This window comes from Heptranchias perlo, chromosome 1, assembly GCF_035084215.1.
Source record: "Heptranchias perlo isolate sHepPer1 chromosome 1, sHepPer1.hap1, whole genome shotgun sequence".
Classification (NCBI taxonomy): domain Eukaryota; kingdom Metazoa; phylum Chordata; class Chondrichthyes; order Hexanchiformes; family Hexanchidae; genus Heptranchias; species Heptranchias perlo.
Window position 1 is genome coordinate 120,794,247 of NC_090325.1, and position 22,810 is coordinate 120,817,056.

At 39.5% G+C, this 22,810-nt stretch overlaps 1 protein-coding gene across 2 annotated transcripts in view; it reads right to left on the reverse strand.

The window, feature by feature from the left end:
* The window catches only part of bmp2k (BMP2 inducible kinase), a 131,054-nt gene that overhangs the window by 19,683 nt on the left and 88,561 nt on the right, over nucleotides 1-22,810 (reverse strand). Inside the window, exons 7-14 of one of the 2 annotated variants that reach the window (XM_067990657.1) lie at nucleotides 20,223-20,355; nucleotides 18,769-18,872; nucleotides 16,287-16,366; nucleotides 10,651-10,811; nucleotides 8,258-8,424; nucleotides 7,039-7,155; nucleotides 2,613-2,869; nucleotides 1,304-1,461 (exon numbers count right to left, since the gene is read on the reverse strand). In XM_067990657.1, coding sequence (XP_067846758.1) covers nucleotides 1,304-1,461; nucleotides 2,613-2,869; nucleotides 7,039-7,155; nucleotides 8,258-8,424; nucleotides 10,651-10,811; nucleotides 16,287-16,366; nucleotides 18,769-18,872; nucleotides 20,223-20,355 — 1,177 coding nt within the window. Of the gene's footprint in view, nucleotides 1-1,303; nucleotides 1,462-2,612; nucleotides 2,873-7,038; nucleotides 7,156-8,257; nucleotides 8,425-10,650; nucleotides 10,812-16,286; nucleotides 16,367-18,768; nucleotides 18,873-20,222; nucleotides 20,356-22,810 lie in introns of both variants that reach the window. The other variant, XM_067990649.1, reaches the window with a different exon arrangement.

Sequence of the window (22,810 nt, forward strand, 5' to 3'; positions counted from 1 at the left end):
CCGCGACCTTTGCCCCCGGGTAACTCCCATTTTCATGGGCACAGGAGTCAAAATAAACTGGCGGAGACCCATTTTGCTGCTTCTCTGCCTCTTATACATTGCCCCGGGTTGTCCCGGAATTACCTGAGAGGGCAGAGCTGGGACTACATCTGCAGCTATAGAAAATGAGACAGGAGGGAGCATTCCTGGCTTCCCACCTCATCATCTCGGAACACTGCTGGTTGAGTGCCCCAACACAGGGACACCCATTGAAGCTGGAACTATGAATGGGCCCTGGAACTCTGGTGATCAGACAGTGAGCAGGGTTCCCAGGGGTAGGCTAAAAACAGGTGGGTAAGTATGAATTTTAAATGATTTAACCTCCTCCCTCCAGGATGTTTATAGTTGAAACTTGCTGCTGATCATCAGCAGTCAGAAGAACCCGATCTTGGAAACAAGTCATGCAGCTACAGGCCTGCAAAGCTTGCAGCTGTGCTTGAATTTCCTGCCGGCACTAAGCCTGGTCAGAGGGTAGGCCTGCACTGGTGGTGCTTCCAAACCACTCTCATGGCTTGGCACAGGAAATCTCAATGCTCCAGTACAGTACCGGGGTGAAAGGAAGGCTCAGAAGAAAAAAAGTAGCCATCAGGCTTAGTAATCTGGTCTGAGGATAAAAGGGTGCACAGGAATTAATTAAAACAGGTAAAGTTACTTTGTCAAGGTTCAATAAAATTAGGATCCAAAAGATATTTAATCTTCCCAAATCTGTCCTGACCTTGCACCATTCTGCTGCCAGTGCAACACTATAGTTCTCCTTTAAAACAGTTCTAGCACAATTATATTTTAATGTTTTTATTACTGAACAAATGTCTGAATCAGTGTCAGATTCATTAAACATAATGCATCTCCTTAAGTGTCATATACAAAATGTTTTATATTTAAGTATACTAGTGAATGCTGACAAGATGCTGTGTGTCGGAATGCAAAGCGGATTTTATACAAGGATTACTTATTTCTATTAGTCACTTTTAAGTATAGTTAAAAGAGGCTGATAAAACATTTTTTGTAAATTTAAGCTCTTTTTCTTTGCAATACTTCAAATAGAAATTCAAACCATACTGGTAAAATCTGTGATAGGTGATCTTGTATTCTCACTGGACAAGAATTTTTTTTCTTATAGCTGAAGTATTATGATCACTGTTAGTTAACTACTTTGCTAATAGTCTTAAATCAACTATAACTTTAACTAGACTAGCAATTTTAGCCGCGGTGGGTGGTGGGGGGCGGCGGTGAAAGAAAAAAGAAAACTCATTATCACTCTTACATGATCTGAGCTGGTCAAATTCCCTATTAAGTAGCTCTTCCTCAGTTAACTTTGAGAAGTTGTCCTCTCCAAATGGATTCCATCCAGACATGTCAGGAGGGTTACTGATATTCTGTGGAGGATAGTTAGGAACACCATCCAATTCTAAACAAGTTGGCCTGTAAAAGTGAAAAATCTAATACTAAGTCTTCATTATAAACAAAACAATACTGGGCATTTCATGTAACAAAATACTGAAAACTTTAAAAAAATGTATTTCATTATATTTGTTCAATCACAATGGTAATATCTTGTTTGTCTACTTGTTCAAATTTTTTGAAGTTCACATTTATTCAAAATAAAACATGATGATATCAATGCTGTTTTTAGGATTCTAAAAGGGACTAGATAAAGTAGACCATGACAAGCTGTTTCACCTTGTCCAGAACAGCAGAACCAGAGGGAGGTAAATTCAAAACTAATCTGCGGAAACATTATTTCAGTGAGCGAGCAGTCAATCTATGGACAGGCTCCTTAGGGAGATGGTGGAAGCAGGTGGTATTGATTCATTCAATTTCAAATTAGATAAATTTCTACCAGAAAATAATATTTTGGGAAACATGAGCAATTTGAGACATGACATATGGCAAGTGTAGCAAGCTTAAAGGAAACAGGTGACTTTGGATCGAAGGTTCCCAAAGCTTTCCACCATTGTGGGGGGTTTCTCGCCTTATGATTGACAGATTGATTGCTATGATTAGTCAACAACTCCATTACTGTTGTGTCATGAGACTACCAGGATGGTAGAAAGCAAACTAGATGGACCATGTCTTTTTTCGTCTAGCAATTCCTATGTTCCTATTATTAGAAATGGAAACAATAAAATATCCTATAATAATTCTATATAAAATACCATCCTAAAATAATTCTATATAAAAAGCATATTACAGTATTTTTATTCTTCTTTTTCCCTGACTTTTACACTTGTTAGCCATGAAATCAGTCTGGATTTTTCTTCTATCTTGCTGCTACAAATTTCCCTTCACTGATCCAAAAGAAACATGGTTTATTGAACTGTAGATAGGGTGGCACAGTATAGTGTTGCATAAAGTAACACAAAGGTTGCAATTTTGCAGGATAAAAAACGCTCAAGTAATTCTATTCAGCGAGAGACACAACGTCACAGATTTGTCATGTGCAATTTACACACACTGCATGCAGCTGTTTTAGTAATTTTTATAGCAAAATTAGACCAAATGTACTGTAATATTCTGAAACCTACTCACTAATATTGCTGCTCAACTCTTTTTCCTCCTCCTACAATACTGACCTAACTGAGTTATTAGAAGATTCCGCTGTCATTACTCCAACAGGCTGCACTGAATTAGTGCCAGTCACCACAAAAGCCACACCATACGAGACGTCACTGTGGATCCTATGGTGGCCAGCAGCTTGATGAGACGTTGGGGAGGTTGGAGGAACAAAAGCCATTAAAGTAGTTTGACATTCATGTGCCGAGGGCTGAAAGTGTGGATGCTGTTGCACAGCAATCTGAGAATGTGCAAAACCCTGTTGGTATTGCTGTACCTGCTGGTAAAAATAGAAAAATGAATAAACTTTTGTTTAATGTAACTACTGTCAAACAAAAAGTGCATTAATTAGTGCAATATTTTACTTTAAACAAAACCACACATGGAGTTTAAAAAGAGTCAATAACAACTCAATAATAATCACACCTTTAACACAGCAACACATCCCAAGGTCTTCACAAAAGGGCTGGGAAAACAGGCACCGAGATAGAAAGAGTTAGAAAGTTGACCAAAGACATGGCCAAAGAGGCAGGTTTTGAGGAGAAGCGTAATAAGGTTTGAGGAAAAGAATTCCACACTGCAGAAATGTGAAAGCTGAAGGCCCTACCATTGATGGTGCAGCATTGATGGAGGCAGCACAAGAAGTGTGAACATAAGGCTGGAAAAGGTCGCAGGGAAAGAGAAGGATTAGACCATTAAGGGTTTTGCAGGAATTAAGTAAAGGCCACTCTGCCCATCAAGCTCATCATCCCTCTAGTAAACAAATTCACCCAGCCCAGTTTCCAAATGCATTCTGAATTATGACGATAAATATTGTCAAAGTTTTCCGAAGATACAAAATTCCACGGCATGACAAACTGTTAATTAAGAACGGAGATAATTGTAGCAACACATACACAGGTTAATGGTGTGGGCAGATCGATGCAGGAGCAATTTAATGCAGAGAAGTGCGAAGTAGTGCATTTTAGGAAATAGAACAGTGAAAGGAACTATACCTCAAGACTCAGAGTGGATCCGAAGACCCACAGTGCAGGGACAGAGAGATCATAGGATACAGATACCTTGTTCTTTAAAAGGTGGAGTGCAGATAGAAAAACCACAAAAAGATTAATGGGATTTTGGGTTTTATACATAAGGGCATTGAATATAAAAGCAAGGAAGTGATATTGAATTTGCAAAACATTAGTTCAGTCACAGTTGGAATATTGGGTGCAGTTAAAGTACTCCATTATGGGAATATATTAGAGCCATGGAAAGGGTACAGTGAAGAATCACCAGAATAAAACCAGGAATTAAAATAAGGCAGACTTAAAAAATTATGGATTTTACACCAGAACCAAACTGGGGAGATACAATGCAGGTTTTCAAAATTATTAAAGGTTTTGAGAAAGTAAGTAGTGAAAGATTGCTTCGCCTGGTTTATGAACAAGGGGGCATAGATTACCAGAATTATCACAAGAATAATGGGGTAAGTTAAAAGTTTATTTTCATACAAGGGTTATTATGACATGAAACGCTTTACAAAAATGGCTATTGTGGCTGAGACTATATCATTTGAAAAGTGAATTAGATAAGTATTTAAAAAAGAAAAATAAAAGGATATGGGGAAAGGGCTACAGTTGAATGACGGATTCAAAAACTCATTCCAATTTGGTCAATTTTGCAGACGATACCAAACTAGGATTGGCAGTGGAATCGGAGGAGGCAGATCAGAAATTATAGAATGAGTTGGAAAAATACTTAAGTGCGTAGAACAATGGCAAATGAAATTTAATACTGGCAAGTGTAAAGTTCTGCATAAAAGGAAGGAAAGATAGGTGACAGACATTATAGAAGCAGGAGTAGGCCACATGGCCCCTTGAGCCTGCTCCGCCATTCAATCAGATCATGGCTGATCTTCGACCTCAACTCCACTTTCCTGCCCGATCCCCATATCGCTCGATTCCCCAAGAGTCCAGAAATCTGTCTCTCGGCCTTGAGTATATTCAATGGCTCAGCATCCATAGCCCTCTGGGGTAGAGAATTCCAAAGATTCACAACCCTCAGTGAAAAAATTCCTCCTCTCAGTCTTAAATTGCTGACCTCTTATCCTGCGACTATGCCCCCTAGGTCTAGACTCTCAAGCCATGGGAAACAACCTCTCAGCATCTACCCTGTCAACCCACCTCAATCAGATCATCTCTCATTTTTCTAAACTCCAGAGAGTAAAGGCCCATTCTACTCAACCTCGCCTCAGAGGACAACCCTCATCCCAGGAATTAATCTAGTGAATCTTCGTTGCACTGCCTCCAAGGCAAGTATATCCTTCCTTAGGTAACAAAACCAAAACTGTACACAGTACTCCAGGTGTGGTCTCATCAGAGTGCTATATAATTGCAGCAAGACCTCTTTACTCTTGTACTCCAACCCCCTTGCAATAAAGGCTAACATACCATTTGCCTTCCTAATTGCTTGCTGTACCTGCATGCTAACTTTGTGTTTCTTGTACGAGGACACCCAAGTCTCTCTGAACACAAACATTTAATAGTTTCTCATCATTTAAAAAATATTCTGCTTTTCTATTCTTCCCACCAAAGTGAATAACCTCACTTCTCCCCACATTATACTCCATCTGCCACCTTCTTGCCCACACATTTAACCAGTCTATATCCCTTTGCAGACTCTGGGTCCTCTTCACAGCTTACTTTCCCACCTAGCTTTGTACCATCAGCAAACTTGGATACATCACACTCGGTCCCTTCATCTAAGTCATTAATATAGATTGTAAATAGCTGAGGCCCAAACACCGATCCTTACAGCACCCCACTAGTTACAGCCTGCCAGCCTGAAAATGACCCGCTTATCCCCACTCTGTTTTCTGTCCGTTAACCAATCCTCTATCCATGCTAATATGTTACCCCCAACCCCATGAGCCCTTATCTGGTGTAACAACCTTTTATATAGCCCCTTATCGAATGCCTTTTGAAAATCCAAATATACGACATCCACTGGTTCTCCTTTATCTACCATGCTAGTTACATGCTCAAAAAACTGATAGGTTTGTCAAACACGATTCCCCTTTCATAAAACCATGTTGACTCTGCCTAATCATATTATGATGTTCTAAATGCCCTGTTACCACTTCCTTAATAATGGATTCCAGCATTTTCCCGACGACCGATGTCAGGCTAACTGGCCTGTAATTCCCTATTTTCTCTCTCCCTCCCTCCTTTCTTGAATAGCGGGGTCACATTTGCTACATTCCAATCCGCTGGGGCAGTTCTAGAATCTAAGGAATTTTGGAAGATCATAACCAATGCATCCACTATCTCTGCAGCCACCTCTTTTAGAATCCTTTGATGTAAGCCATCAGGTCCTGGGGATTGATCAGCTTTTAGTCCCTCAAGTACTTTTTCTCTACTGATATTAATTACTTTAAGTTCCTCACTCTCATTAGCCCTTTGGATCCCCCCTATTTCTGGAATGTTTTTAGTGTCTTCTACTGTGAAGACAGATACAAAATATTTGTTTAATGCATCTGCCATTTCCTGATTCCCCACAATAATTTCACCTGTCTCAGCCTCTAAGGGACCAATGTTTACTTTTGCTACTCTCTTCCCTTTTCCTTACTTTCATACTCGATGATTGGCATTGAAATAGCTAAGGATGAAGTTGAAGGAGGGATCCAGGAGCCTTAAAAGACTTGATGCTCAACATGTCCAACTATTGCAGAGCAGCAACCAACAAAGCCAAAACAATAGAATATAATTCAGAGGAGGTAACGATCAAATTTTGTAGTGCTCTGGTCAATCCACAGCTGGAGTACAGTGTCCAGTTCTGGTCACCGAGACATAAGGGAGAAATTCAAGCACTTGAGGCAGTGCAGAAAAAAGCCATGAGGCTGATCCTAGCATCAAATGTCTGAGTTATGAGGAAAGACTGGAGACACTTAGGTGTCTGAGAGGTGATCTTACAGAGGTATTCAAAATAATTACAGGAGCAGAAAACATAAATCTGGAGTATCTCTAAATTGAATTGCAAGAATAGGACAAGGGCTCATGGAATCAAACTAGTAAAAAGGTAAGTTTGGACAGATATCAGGAAATCATTCTTTACAGAGTGATCAACATATGGAATGGGTTTCCAATACATGTAGTGGAGGCAAAAGCCCTGGAATTATTTAAGAAACAACTTGATGCGACAATGCAGGGACTTTAGTATAGTTCTGAAAAATGGCTTTCCTCATCTGTAAATATCTTACGATCTTGAAGAGCTAACACCTTCTGTGCTTTCATTTCAATGATTCTAACGGTAAGCAACATTTCTAAACCGTGCTCTGCTACCCTTTCGTCCAATTATACAGATATGCATCAAAATTACTCAGGATAAGTTAACTGATCCAGTTGTGATTAGTATCAATTTCTCTCTTCCACCCTCCCTCCCTCCACAAAAAAATGGTCTACTTACCACAGCAGAGTACTGAGACGATTGTTGCTGCTGATAATACATTGGTTGCATCATTAACTGATGCTGTAGTAATTGCTGCTGCTGCTGATGTATTGATGGCTGCAAAGCTTGCTGATACTGCCAAAGATATGAAAAATAACTTATGTATAGAACTACAAGAGTCACCACCACTGCTTTTACTGGAACCATCAGTACAGCAGTGGGCCCAGAAACTTAAGTAAATTTTACAAATCATGCCTTGAAGTAAGACACAAAATGTAGTCATACTCATCAGAAACTGTAAAAGCACACCCGCATTTACGACCGTATCTAATACCACTTGAAAAACATGATGTCTTGAGATCTCTCAGCTGAAGCAAAATTGAAAAATGAAATGTACAAGACAGCAGGGAAAATAAACGGGCCCCTCTTGGGGCCACATGAATAATATCCCAACGTCCTGATGGCAATATCCAACCACTTATGCTTGGAGACTTTGAAGAAAGCAAGCACTCAAAATTTGATTTTAATTATTCTTGGACTAATGAATGAAAATACTTCTCCCATTATCAGAAATATCAATAGATTGCTTTAAAACTACTTTTTTGAAACAACTTTTTAAAAAAAACCCTAAGAGTTTTATATAGTAAACTGAGAGCTGTTACTAATGTAGTATAACATTTCGAGTAATTACTGCAGGTTCACAGAAATAATTTGCAGCTGTAGCACATGTTAAGAGAATAAATAGGTGGCACTACAGAACAATGGGACACAGGTTCAGTTTCCAACAACAACAACTTGCATTTATATAGCGCCTTTAATGTAGTAAAACTTCCCTAGGTGCTTCACAGCGTAACCAAACAAAATCTGACACTGAGCCACGTAAGAAGATATTAGGACAGGTGACCAATCGTAGCTTGGGAATAAGACATCTTGTGTTCCTGGATGCAAATGTTCACATGTAAGGAAAGAAAACCTTTAAAGAAGGGAGAATGTGTGGACATCAAAAAAAAATGTAATGATACAGCTTTAATCCTCTCAGCACCTACTGCTACTTTCAAGACAACATCGGTTAGATCATTTGCTGAACCTGTGTCCCACTGTTCTGTAGTGCCACATATTTGTACTCAACATGTTGTGCTATAGCCTGCAAATTATTTATCGGTGAATATGATTAGCAAATTAATTAAGCTTTTTATTATTTAGAAAATGATACTTTTAAATCCTTGATAAGTACTACCTTTTGGGCCTGACTATTAAGTATCTGTTGTTGCTGCTGTTGTTGCAACTGTTGAAGTTGATGATGCTTCAAGTCTCCCTGTTGTATCTGCTGCAGGACTCTATGCTGCTGTTGACTGGTCCCCTGAGCCATATGAATTAAATGTCCATTTCCAGCTAGTGCAACAGCTGTGAAAACATTTATACAAATTAATAGTAAGCTAACAAAACAGAGACTGGTAGATTTAAGCTGCGTCAAGAATCTAAAATTGATAGATCACGTAAAGCATATTTCAAACTGCTCCCATAGAAATTACAAATGATAGATCCGCAACATAACAGTTGCTTCTTCACTAAATGTTTATTGTAAAATGGCCCAATGATCTCAATAAAAACACTTAATTTCAGGATATTTGCTGTGACTTGTACTCTCCTGACGTGACTGGACAGATTTTACTAATCCCCAACAAAAGAATAATACATTTTACATTGAGGGGCAAGTTGTTTTCAGTTAACCCTTTCATGACTATGGTAGTATAGCTATTCAGAAGTTAATCTTAAGACAGAAAAGCTCAACATTCTATACATTTATTCAATTCTACTTTACAATTTTTAACAGTTAACATTTACAGAATCTGTAAAACTATATATGTAGTGACCAATGGCTCAGACATTAATTTGTATCATAGCTTCTCACATGGTGACTTCACTAAAGTCTACCAGGCCATACAGGGCAGGCTGCAACAAGGCAATGTGCTTCTCCACAGTAAGGGATGCTGGCATAATAAAAACACAAAATAGGGAATCACAGGACAATGTGATTCTGCCCCACTCTCAAGCATGTCTTAGTGTCTTGTTACTAAGCAGCTTTGGTTGCAAGTGCTCGGAGAATGATATGGTGGGCTTAAAAAAGGGAAATAATGGGGGAAAAAAACAGCAGCGGGGAAACAAAATTACCTATATATTTCAATAGTCATTACCAAAATTCAGTCTTCAGGTTAAACTAATTGACTAATGCCAATAGGAAAGAAAAAAAATATTTGTTCTGGATCACCTTCCCAAAGACTAAGACTATGCATGTAGTATAAGGAAGGGCACAGAAGTTTGAAAGAAGGCTAAAGGATATGGACAGTTGGTTCGGAGGTAAAGTGATGGACAAATTGATATCCCTGGGAAATTAGAATCCTGGCAAAGAACAATACAAGAGGGAGGTGAAAAAACACACTGCTCTGGCTGGAAATATTTTTGACTATGGAGGAGTGAATCCCAGTGAACTAATTTTTGTAAACTCAAAGCCTAGGAGAAGCAAGACAGTGCATCAGCCTAGTTTACTGGACTCCTAGGTTCACATATTCAGAATATTCATTTGTGGCTATTAAAAAATTCCCTTTTATTTTCTCTCTCTTTATAAAATTACATCCTTTGATGTGAAAATAAACTTAAGTATCTTTGGCCCCCAAAATCCGCAGCCATTCCAGCGTACTCCCGCAGCAATTTCGGCAGGAGTCGACTGAAAGGGTCGGATACTAGGCCAGGAACCGGACAAGCCTAATTCTGGCCTTAAGTCAGGGATTCTACTATGGTCTGTTGCGTTCGGAACCTCACCCGCCCCAAACGTGACCACTTTTGTAAGAGGCAGGGTCTCCCCATGTCAGGAGTTCCTGCATTCCCAGCCCTCAATGAGACCCAGCATAGGTACATCTGGTGAGATCAGGTGTACTATATCTACCAGAGCACAAATGGGGTCCACCTGGAGGTCCAGGCCAAGGATCATGCCCTGTACCCCTAAAGATCCACGGTTTTATATTTTTAAAATGGCCCCCTTATAAAAGGGGTTGCAAGGGCACCTCTCTCCTTTTTGTAGCCGGACTTTCCAGCTTCTTCGGTCAGCAGGGATCCTAGATTCAACTCTAGCAGTGCAGGTGCTCGCCATTGCAAGGCGAATTAGGGAATCTCCCCCCATCCCCAAAAAGACCTCCACGGTCAGCAGCAGAGGTTCTCAGCAGGCACATTGACACTTTTGCTGGGATGTGCCTCCATGTGATTTTCAGAGCCCCTATCTTCAAGTCTCCATCTTTATGGCCTTCTTTCTTTTCTAGTTATCTTCATTTTAATGGTCTGATTTACAAATATGCCAAATTGCCGTCCTACACATTATAAAAGTGTCCACAAAGTGTCACTGGATTTAGTGTATAAGACAAATCTCCCTAGACAGATCTCTGCTTGGAGTGGTTCATTCAAGCAAGAATATAAATCATACATCCTTAGCCTTGTGCCAAAATAACAATATGTGTGCAATGACATATCATACTAAATAGTCATGAATAGAAAATTTAAGTTACTTCAATTCCAATTATGACATTCACCAAATTAGTACAAAATTGGACATCTAGTTTTTAAAAAATGGAAAATTACCTTTTTGTCCAGGATTTCCACAGCCACTTGAGATTACCCTTTTCACTGAAGTTACCGTGTTTTGAATTGGTAAAACACTTGTGTTTACAGAACTAGTGGTAGCTTTTGGTCTTCGCCTTGGTGCTATTGATGTCTCTGTTGGTCCTACTGCCTCACTTAGTCTGTGGAAATGAACATTATGCATATAAATAAGAAGTTTCTTAATTAATTAGAATTTATGAACTGAATCACAATTCATGTTTTGACTAATGCAATTTTTTTTAAAAAGAGACCCCAGAGAAACAGATATTTGCTCAGCCTGTATTGAAAACTAACAAATCCTGTATATTGGTCAGAACTTAATTACAATGCGTTTGAAAAAGCTATCAATTACTTACAATACAGAACACAATTACAAATTCAACTAAGGTAGTACTAAGTTCATACAAAAGGTTTACAGTCCTAGTTGTAACACTGGACATAATGTACGGTTGTAAAGAAATGCGTTCAGCTGCGAAATGCTACTTCACTGCTATTCAGTATAGCATCACAAATATAATGAAACATTAATTATACAGTGGTTATAGCTCGGCTCATCTGAGCTCCGAGTTAAACAGAGGCCCCATCTGCCTGCTCAGGTGGACGTAAACGATCTCATTGCACTATTCCAAGGCAGAGCATTCTTCCAGGGTCCAGACTACAATTCCTCCCACAATCACTCTACTGTGGGTAAATAGTGAAAGATTGTTTCTACTGATGGGTGAATGGGGAACAAGGGGATCGAGACGGAGGGTTCTCAAAAACCAAGGAGAAAGGGAGAAGGAAGGTTTTTGAACGGAGAGCCATTGGACCATGGAATGTTTCACCACAAGTGGTTATTGATGTAGAGACCAGACCATCATTTAAATGGAAATGGGATAAATATTTGAAAAGAAGGAATATAAAAGGATCTGGAGGGAATGGGGTTACAGAAGCGAGCAGTGACACAGGCACCAGGGGCCAAATGATGTCCCCGTGCTGTAATTTCTATCATTCTATGAAAATTCTCCTTTATTCTCCAAACATCGAACCCACCACAACTGTGTGTTATCTCTCTGTTTGGTTCAGGTCAGTTTGTGCCGGTCAGTTTTGGTGTGTGAAGTCTAAGTACAAATCAGCTCTGAGGCTCCCAGTTCTGAGTAGTCACCTTCACATAGAACCAGAGTCCAAAATGATAGGGAGAGAGATCGGGCCTATTAAACGTGGCATCGACTGGGGAGCTTGACCGCACCTTGTGCGGTGCAGGGAGATTCTCACTGTAGTTTCAGGGTGAATATCAGCAGGTTATAATAGTACTACTAGTTACAGGTAGGATATTGTAGTATTACACCTATTACTACCAGTTCCATATAAACTATCAGAGCTATTGTATTACCATTGGTTATATGGGGAATCAGTGTTATCAATATTACTATGAGTTATCGGCACAATTTCAGTGAGTTACTATTAATTACTAGTGGAATCAAAAGTTCCTCCCACATCTGGTTTCCCCCTTACAAATCCCTCCTCCACCTTCGGTTTCCCCTCTTCCCCGCCCTCGAGTTCCCTTCTTCGCCTGCTCGCGGGTGGTTTCCTGGTTCTCGGAAGTTCTCGCACAACTGTTGCTGGCACCAAATCACGGGCAAAGATACTCAACTACAAGGGCCCCAACCTTTAAGGTAAACAGAATAACATTTGCAGATGTCATGTGATCAAACATCAAATGATCATATGCCATGTGATCAAACCTCCAGGAATGACTCCAACCAGCGTTGGCAACACTAGGAGAAGCAGGGCTTGAAAGCAGGGTAGGTGGGCACAAGAAATGGCAGACGGGTGGACAGGCTACAGGGCAGAACAGAGGCACATCGTTGTGCTGTCAGTAGTGGGAAACCTGCAAGTGCATGATGAAGATTCAAAGCCTTTTCAGTGGTGCTTTGTGGAATGAGGGGGTTACAAGCCAGTAACTTGATCAACATTAGAAATATTCGAGTGCCACCTACAGGCATTACAGGATTAACACCACTGCAGTTAATATTTTAAAAGAACGATTGTGGACATGAACAAAAATTTCCATGGGAATGTTTACTTAGAATTTCTCAATGGAACGTGACCCCCATATACCAATTTTATATTACTAGGTGTAAGAATATAGATATGTTTTTACATTATTCTAATACAGAACAAAGACAGATTAGTTAAGTAGGCAGAATTGGTTTAAACTGTGTGCTCTCAAATCCTATCTTTTCCCTTCAATGACACTGAAAACATTGGAGAAGGATGAATTACAGGGCCGAAGACATTGTCATTAATGATATAGGATAAATAAAGGGTTGTTAGGTTAAAACACAGAGGCTTTTAAAACACAGGCTTTTGATCACAGCAGGGGGGGGGGGGGGGGGGGGGGGGGGGAGTGCAAAAGAAGGAAATTATTGAAGTATAAATAAGGCAATAGGTTCCTTTTACTATAGAGATTGCAAGGGAGGAGACATCAAAGGCTTGTACAACAAAGACTATGGTCCCAGAAGCACAAAGATGGGAAGCAATAGTACAAGGCACCACCCCCACCCCCCCACCAATAATTGTCCAGCAATCTGTTCAATCATCCAAGAGTCATAAAACGCCCAGTAAAGTTGAATCCAGCAAGAACTAAACAATGAAATAAAATATTATAAAAAAAAGATACAAAATTTCACTCAGTAGGAACTTTGACCACCTTCAAGGCAAGGTAGCGTGAGCAGGCTTGGATAAGCAACGCTCCCAATTCCCGCAAAGTTCTCTACACAATGCTTTTAGACATAAGGCTAACATGTACTTTTCTGTATGAAGTTTTAAGTTGAATGTTTTAAAACAATAATAAGTTAAGTTGATTGTCAGACATATTACTGTCTCATCCTTTTTACAGATTCAAAAAGCTAAAGGAAGGCATTATCCTAACACTAGGCAGTCTCAACCCTCATGTGCAGCACCACTACAGGAGATCAAATGTAGTTTTCCAGTCCATCAGGGTTAGCAGGTAGGGGATAAGACGACCAGGGCCAAGGGAGGACTGGAATTTTGCTGTCCAAAAGAGGAATGTAGAGCAAGGGGTGGGTGGAGGGTTCAAGTAGAATGTAGAAATTGGCCAGAGGGAGCATGTAGCAGAGGGTTAGAGACCAGAAGGGGCACCAATGGGGAATGTAGAGTAGGATTAGAGATTGGAGACAAGGGAAAAGGTGGGGCAGGATTAGAGTTCTCAGAAGGCGGGGGGCGCACAGAGGGAAGAGGTAGTGCTGGGTTGGAGGGCTGTGCCTGATCTCCCATCTCAACTGTGACTTGACCTCCCTGTCACTTATTCCATTTTTCCCGATTTTGGTCGCTGCTCGATTGGAATCAGTGGACAGACAATCAGATTTCTTTCTCTCTCATCAATCTTGTTCCTCCTGATTTATCTTTGTATTTAAAATTGTCAATTGAAAAAGTGCCAAAGTTGCATTCATAGAATAATGGATTTGAACAAGTGGAAGAACTACTTCACTAGTGAACTACTGTAAGTCCACTTTCAAAAAGAGTCAGAATGGTTACGTTTCAAGACTGACCAGTTGATGGCCTATCAAAACAGGATTCACTTATTGTGGAACAGGAGCGTAATGAATGAAATATAGTACTTAAGTATTTTTGTTGAGGCATGTAACCTCCTTTCCAAATTTTTAGATAAATTTTGTTTATCTATTTTTCGATAGATACTTGTCACATCTCACTATATTTTCAAAAACACACAATGTAACTTACTATTTTTCATTAGGTCCTGTATACTATTGTCCATGAATATATTACTCAAAATGGTTCAGTTTCACAACAGAAAGCAAAATAATGTAGGATTGTCAAATTCTGTTGGAAACATCATTTTTGTAGACCAATTTACAGATCAGTTCTTTAAATAGCAAAGAGTGTCAATGTGGTACACTTTAATGTGTGTAACGTAAAAGCAGCAAATATGAAACAAGGCTTTAGAAAAAGGTTTTCAGTATGTATGCTACCTATTGGACAAAAATGGGCCACAGCAGGAAAAAGATTTTACAAACTTTAAATATAAAAGATTGTGATCCTGAAAAATTGCAGGCCTTCCAGCACGCTCCTGGTGTAGGTTGGCTGTGATTGCACCAGAAGACTCGCAGATTAAGCCAGGTTCTGGCATCCACCAGGATTTCCTATGGTTTTGGGGGGGGGGGGGGGGCGGGGGGGGGTGGAAATAGGTGGGATGGAATAGAATGGATGGGGATGGTCTGTTTGGGGCAGTACCTCCATCCATGGCTCCCTATGTGAAAAGGGGCACAGACTAGGAAAGAGGGAGCAGCAAACTCCCAGTCCAGGAGTTTCCTTGGCCACACTCTGGGTTCCATCTGGTGGCCAATATGCCGAGAGAAACAAGGTATACTGGCCTTGTCAGCAGTTGACGTGAGGCCCACCTGAGGATCCAGGCCTGGCTCCTGGCCTGAACACCCAAAGACGAAACCTGGCTGCATTCAAAAAACAACCTTGTTGCAAAAAGGTAGCAAAAGGTACTTAGCAGAAATAATGCTGGGACTGGGGCTGCCAGGACACAATCGAGCAGCTGACCAGTGCCACTTCTCCCATTCCTCCCCCTCACTTAATCTGGCAGTCACCCGAGATGCACTCAGAGTGATACGACCACTTGCCAGTCACATTCAGATTAGGGAACTTCATCTGACCACCGATAATCTGGCAGGATCAATTGCAGAGGTTCCTAGCAAGCCAATCCTGGCACTATGCCGGGATCAAAGGCTCGCGGATTTTCGGATTCTGTTATATTTTTGCTTAAGCAAGTAATCAACGTTCTTCCTCAAGCATCTAACCAATATATGTTCACATCACAAAAATTACATAGTTCTCTGCATCCCAATCACAACTATAACTTGTGGAAAAATACCCTAATTGAAATGGACAACTATAATAACGCACCTACATTAGCAAAGAATGTGTGAAATCATGTTAGTTTTTACTTTGCAACCAACAGTAATTCAGGAAGAATTTTACACATTTAAAATCAACTACTTTAAAAGATATTCATAATAAAAACATATGACTGATTTGAATTTGCTGAAGTTTCTGTTTGCCACCATCTATTTTTTTTTCCCTAATATGATGCAAATTACCACTCGGGAAGCAAGCCATAGGAGTTCCCCTGAAATTTTAAAGGTAAGCAATTTGTGGATAGTGGGTGTACCACATCAATTTTCAATCATAAAAAGGACTGCACTGCAGTAGAACCTTACTACTTTCAAAATGTTAGGAGGCATAAAAGTTATACACAGTCAGGACATCATAACCATCATTTATTGTGAAACAAGTAAAAGAGATTTAACATATGTACAGAACTCTGACGAAGGTCTTCGATCTGAAATGTTAACTCTGTTTCTCTCTCCACAGATGCTGCCTGATTTGCTGAGTATTTCCAGCATTTTCTGTTTTCATTTCAGATTTCCAGCATCCGCAGTACTTTGCTTTCGATTTAACATATGTATATCAGGACATTGCCACAACTTGAATGCTGTTATGTGGATTTGATTGAACTATTATTAGTACTGATGAGATTGGTGATCTTTTGTTTGCAGTCCTGACTGATGTACCATAATTACCTAGCTTTTGTTTGACTCTTCTTGGCAGCTGCCTCACTGGCGGTCATGGGTTCAGGAAGTACTGTTGGGATAGGAACATTCTACAAAAGAGAATTACAAAACTTAATTTTTTAATAATTGAATTTTTTTTATTACAAGTCAAATTACTTCTGAGCAGTGAAAGGCCTGTGTGACATTCTGTAATTGATGTTGTAAATCTTAAATGAAAGCACATGGAATTGGAGGTACCTTATTGACATGGATAGGGAATTAGTTAGGAGATAGGAGACAGTAGAGATAATGGGCATGTACTCCAATTGGTAGGATGTGACCAGTGGTATCCCCCGGGGGTTTATACTAGGGCCTCAGCATTTCACTATATTTATCAATGATTTAGATGAAGGAATAGAGAGCCGTATATTCAAGTTGCTGATGACACTAAGTTAGGTGGCACAGTAAGTAGTTTAGATGGGAACAAAAAATTGCAATGGGACACTGATAGATTAAATGAGTGGGCAAAACTGTGGCTGATGGAGTTCAGTGTGGGGAAGTGTGAGGTTATCCACTTAAGACCCAAGAAAGATAGAATAGAGTATTTTCCAAATGGTGAGAAGCTAGGAACGGTGGAGGAGCAGAGAGATTTAGGAGTCCACGTACAGAAGTCACTAAAAACTAGTGGACAGGTACAAGAAATAATCAAAAAGGCTAATGGAATGTTAGCCTTTATCTCAAGGGGGCTGGAATACAATGGGCCGGAAGTTATGCAACAGTTATACAAAGCTCTGGTTAGACCGCATCTGGAGTACTGCGTTCAATTCTGCACACTGCACCTCAGGAAGAATATATTGGCCTTGGAGGGAGTGTAACGCAGATTCACCAGAATGGTATCGGGGTTAAATTGAGAGGACAGGTTGCATGGACTAGGCTTGTATTCCTTGAATATAGAAGATTATGGGGTAATCTAATTGAAGTGTTTATGATTGAAGAATTTGATAGGGTAGATAGAGAGAAACTATTTCCTCTGGTGGGGGAAGTCCAGAACAAGGTGGCATAATCTTAAAATTAGAACTAGGTTGATAAGAGGTAATGTCAGGAAGCATTTCTTCACACAAAGGGTAGTGGAAATCTGGAACTCTTTCTCTCCTCCCCCCCCCCCCACCCCATCAAAAAAAAGCTGTGAGGCTAGGTCAATTGAAAATTTCAAAATTGAGAGATAGATTTTTGTTCGGTAAAGGTATTAAGGGATATGCAAGGCAGAAAAATTGGAATTAAGGTACAGATCAGCCATGATCTAACTGAATGGCAGAAATGGCTCGAGGAGCTAATGGCCTACTCCTATGTTCTTGAATATCAACAGTTTTGCTCCTTTGATACATCCTGAAAAAGTTTATGGGTAGAGTTCCCTGGGTCCCTTTGCCCCAGCACTGGACAGGAGCATCAATATTTCCTGTTCTGGACCATTAAGATGGTCCTGTCTCACCGCTGGAAAAAGCCCACCTCCTGGCAAGGTGTAGTGCCAGCAGAAAAGGCAGGAAATTTGAGTGGAGCTGCAGGTCCTTCAAGCCTGCAGTTGCATGTCAGAATTTCAACATTGGGGTCTTCTGGTTGCTAATGGAGATCAGCAGCCCGAAGGTCCCGATTGCCTGCAGACATTCTGAAGGGTGGGGATATGGTGAAGAGAATCAAAAATGCAACTTACCTTCCCCGTCTCTGGGCTGCCCTCAGGACCATCTAATCGGAGGAGCTCAGGGAAGGCCACAGCACCATATTTCACTGAGCGCTCTTGCGCTGAGACGCCCAGGAATGACCCCTCCAGTTTCGTTAGCATGGCTACAATTGGCCTGCGCCAACTGCAGATACAGGTCTGCCTCTCCCTTCAGAAAAGCCCTCAAAATCCTAGGACAGCATTAAAAGGGTAGAAACCTGACGAACAGGTCTCTACCCCTTTTTACTGACCTTTGAGTCTGCGGCAGGGGTCAGGAAAATCTACACTGAAGTTCCTTAGAATGAAAATACTGATTTTACATCTAAACCATTGTTTGTTCAGTTGCAGTACCACAACATTGAACATTTAAATCTTATTACTGATAACAATCATAGGGTGAAGACTAATTTTGCAGACTGGTTACACAACCTTGTTTGCTGGGGAATTGAATCCAACTCTAAAGGCCTTCATCTTGCACTGCAACATTTGAGAACTCATCCATCAACAAAATACTTCCAAAATACTTTGTTGCAGAGCTGACCAGAGTTAAATAATTGCAACAAAAACTACACACGATTTCATTATTAGCAAAAATGATGGTGGTAGTACCTCTCAGTTTTTGCCTAAATTTATATCTGATAAATATTTTTATATGGAGACTACCCCTCAATTTTTTGCAGACACAGGGTTTTTTTTCCAGTTACTGGGATATATTTTGTCAGTTATATGCAAAAGGCAAACCATCCCTTTACAATGGACCATCGCAAAGTAAACACACTAAAAAAAACATACACTTACATATATATTTGGCAGGGGACATTCTTTTCCAGCCAATTTAAAAGCAAAATATGAAACTTGGTAAATGTCGGGTCTCTTGTCTGGACATGGTTCCAGCATGTAGCCTTTTAAACACAAAAATCAAAAGTAAAAAGAAAATTACTAGTGAAATGGGGTAATTAAATGCAATTAAGCATCTGCAGCACTTTTTTTTTTAAGAATTGGATTGCTAGGATTTTTTCAATACCAAAAAGACACAATTAACAAATCTGCAGCTATATACTTTGAGTTATAAAACAGTCACTACTTATGAAACAGATAAATTACAAAACTGATGCAAACTGTAGATTCCTGAAATATACTGCTTTAAAAAGACATATCAAACAGCTTAATATGATGTCAACAAATCAAATGTTCCATGATTAGGTCAATTTGCCCAGTTTCTTATAATCAATTTGACATGTTCTAAACAAGCACAAATGTCAAAACCTGAAACCTGATCAAGATCTGTTTCTTTTAAATATAAACTGTATACTGTTTGCAGTAATCAATGTTTATAACATACACTTTCAGTTTATAATCTCCTATGTGGCTCTTGTAACTCAAACTTATAATTTTGTATTTGCCAAATCCTGCCCTGACTGGACAGCAAAAACACTGTTGACTCTCATAACCCTTAATTTATTTTTATTTTTCTCTAGGCAGGGAGGTAATAAATGCTATTTGCACTCCTTGCACCCTCCTTCACTTGGAAGGGTTGGGCAGTCTCCCTAACTATTCCCAAGGTAACTGCTGGAAAACTTTAACCTTTTTCAATAAAAGTTGGAACTTATGATCATTCCCCAAGAGATTGAGATCCAGTGTGGGATTAGAAAAATGTTTTTGTGTTAAAAAGTTGGAACTTATGATCATTCGTATAATTCGTCAAATGACAGCCGCTACATTTAACCTCTCCCCATGATTTTCAGTACTTGATAAATGCCATTATACTCTGGTTTAAGAGTACCTTTCCTCAACTTCCTGCCACACATTACATCTGTTTGCCTTAGCAGTTCTGCAGCTGAGCAGGAATGAACTATGAAAGAGGGAAGTACATTAGCGTACCATTATAAATTTCTCAACGTGTTTGATCAGGGTCATAATTGAAATCGGGAGCGATTTTTTTCACACTAGCAATGTATGTAGGTGTCATTTTAATTTTTAACACAGAAAAACATTTTTCTAATCCCACACTGGATCTCAATCTCTTGGGTAACTTTACTCAAGCTTGGTTCAAAAAGCTGACCTACTAACCCCTGCTCCCAATGTCAATTAGAACATGTCAATAGGAAAACATAAAATCCACTGAAAGGAAAACAGTGCGAATAAATAACTTTAAAACATTTTAGGAACCAATATATTTACAATTATTCCAAAGAGGATTAACTAGAGACAAAAGCACTCAGATTTTTTTTTTTAAAAGTTACTATACATACGTATTAAACAGTGCAATTTCTGAGAATATTTAGAGGTGTCTGGCACAGTAAAGCTCCCATCACAGATTGCAACTTGACTCTCTCCAAAAGGTAGAGTGAAGAAACAAAGTTTGTACAGCAAGCATCCAAGAGCCTAAAAAAGAGAAATTGATTGGCTTTTTCAGCAGAAATATTTGTTTAAAAAAACAAAATGAAAATACTGTAACCACTGCGAATTCAATAACAGGAAACCATATAACCTGCTATATTAAAAGCTTGTACATTGGCCCCTTGGATCAAATTAGTTTACAGCCCACTGACAAACCCCAGATTCACTACCCTGGGCGGTAGGGAAATACAGAGACTAGAACAGCGTTCTTAATTAGATCTGAAACAATGTTGATATGCTGAATTGTGTGTGCTGTATTCCTATACAGATTCAACAATTCTTTCTGCGCAAATTGTCATTGGGATGCCATGAACCAACTTTTAAACAATAGCAACAAAGACCTAAAAACAAAGTATGGTACTGTTGGATCTTTTTGTTTTCCCTTTAACTCAGCCACAGAAAAACTGCAGTTGGCAAAACACCCATTATTTTAACTTCCTTTCACAAAAGAAAAAAAGTTCCACGACATCCTGTATAGAAAATTGCTTTTTTTTTGGGACAGCATGTGTATGTAAACCCAGTCAACCTCCCCAGCACAAAAGCAAGCAACCAGTATAACTCACCACTGCCCAACTCACTACTTCAAAAATGGGAGGAGTTATTATTGAAACCACGCTAGTGCAACAATGGTATAATGCTATAGCCATAACGGCTTAATGCCTTAACAATTTTAATCAAATGTTGGCCAAATTTATCGTTGAGGTAAAGAAACTTGCCACAAAGCTAGGATCTGCTGAACTGATTAGCTGAAACTGGTTCCTCTTTTGAGAATCATTTCAAGCATTCTGTTCATACATAAATACTGTTTCCATTGTATCAATTTCTAAAAAAAATTACGACAAAATGTTACTTGCTGAAAATATTGAAGAGTTCTTCAAGTTGAAGAAACAATTTGGTGTTTTGAGATGCATGCATAAGAGCATGAATGTCCAATTCTGAAAGGAACCAAGAATAGGAGATCAATCCCCCTCTATTTGGAACTTTGGTTCTAAGTTTGAGTTATGGAAATAAACTGCCATACAAGAATTATATATGTATGTATGCTTAATTGACCATGAGTTGTTCCCAGTCTAACCAATTCTAGAACAAACCCTGCAGGCTTAAAGAAAATAACCTAAGTTACACATTTTAGTTCAGGTTACTGAGATAACAAGTATAACTGAGAAAGGCAGGTGCTACAATGATGTTCCTATCAATGTGGGAAATTAAAAACAAAAATTCAGTAAAGTCAATAGATTTCGTCAGTGTTTTTTTTGCACTGTACTATGTATTACATCTAAGCAGCTCAAATTTATAGGTACAAATCCCTCCTCCCCTGCCCAAAAAAACCTAAAATCTCTACTGGAAACGAAACATATAATTTCACAACTACAAAATACAACTTTTTCTTAGTCAAAAGTTCATTTTGCAAGTATCTATTGCAGATAAAAGCAATGTCAAATGTAGAGAGGTATGCCAAGGTCCCAAAAATCTTTCTGCCCATTCAGAAGCCAAAAGAAAACATAACATTTTCAACTTCAATATGAGTCAGTCTTGAGCACTTAATCTAGGCTGGCACTTCAGTGCAGTATGAAGGGAGTGCTCCATCATCAGAGATGCCGTCTTTCGAATGAGGCGTTTATCTGAGGCCCTGTCCGCCCTCAGGTAGATGTAAAAGATCCCATGCCACTATTCAAAGAAGAGCAGAGTTCTCCTGGTGACCTGGCCAACATTCATCCTTCAACCAACATCGCTAAAACGTATGGGCCCAGAATTTGCAGTAGCCTGTCAATGAACAGTGCCCGCCATTAGTTAGACTTGCCCGTTTAATCTCCATGGTATTTTGTGTCACAAGTTGCTATAAGTGAAGAGATGGAAATGGCGAGGCACCCTCTACAGGGCATCTCTGATTGGAATGAACAGGGCAGGCAACTGTGTATCTCCTTAACCAGATTGAAGAATTGTGAAATTAACAGTGCAAGGACTGAGAAGGAAGCAAATTAGAATGGCGAATTTGATGTCAAATCAGGTATAAAAAGAGGAAAAGAAAGATTAGAGACAGAAAAAGGAGACAAAGAAAAAGTTTTCTAAAAATTTTAAATTTAATTTTTAAAAAAATCTCCAACAATTAAAACCTGAAGGAATGAGATTCCACCCTTGTAAGAGTTAATTTTCAGTGCCAGAGAGGCTAACTGGCAGTAATTAACACTTATCACGTCTTTAAAAGGGTACTTAAACTTGAAATGACTTGACTTAACTTAACTTTCCGTGGCAAGTGTAGTTGGTATGTACCGGGCAGATACTGGAACTTCATGCTGTTCAACGGTCAGCCGACAGCAAGATGCTGTTTTCATTAACCTAATGGCGCAGCAGCGCATCTCGAACAACTATTGGATTTCTGCATTTAACTGCGCATCTGCCCTCGCCTAAAGGTGCTCTACGATCTGCACATAAATAACGG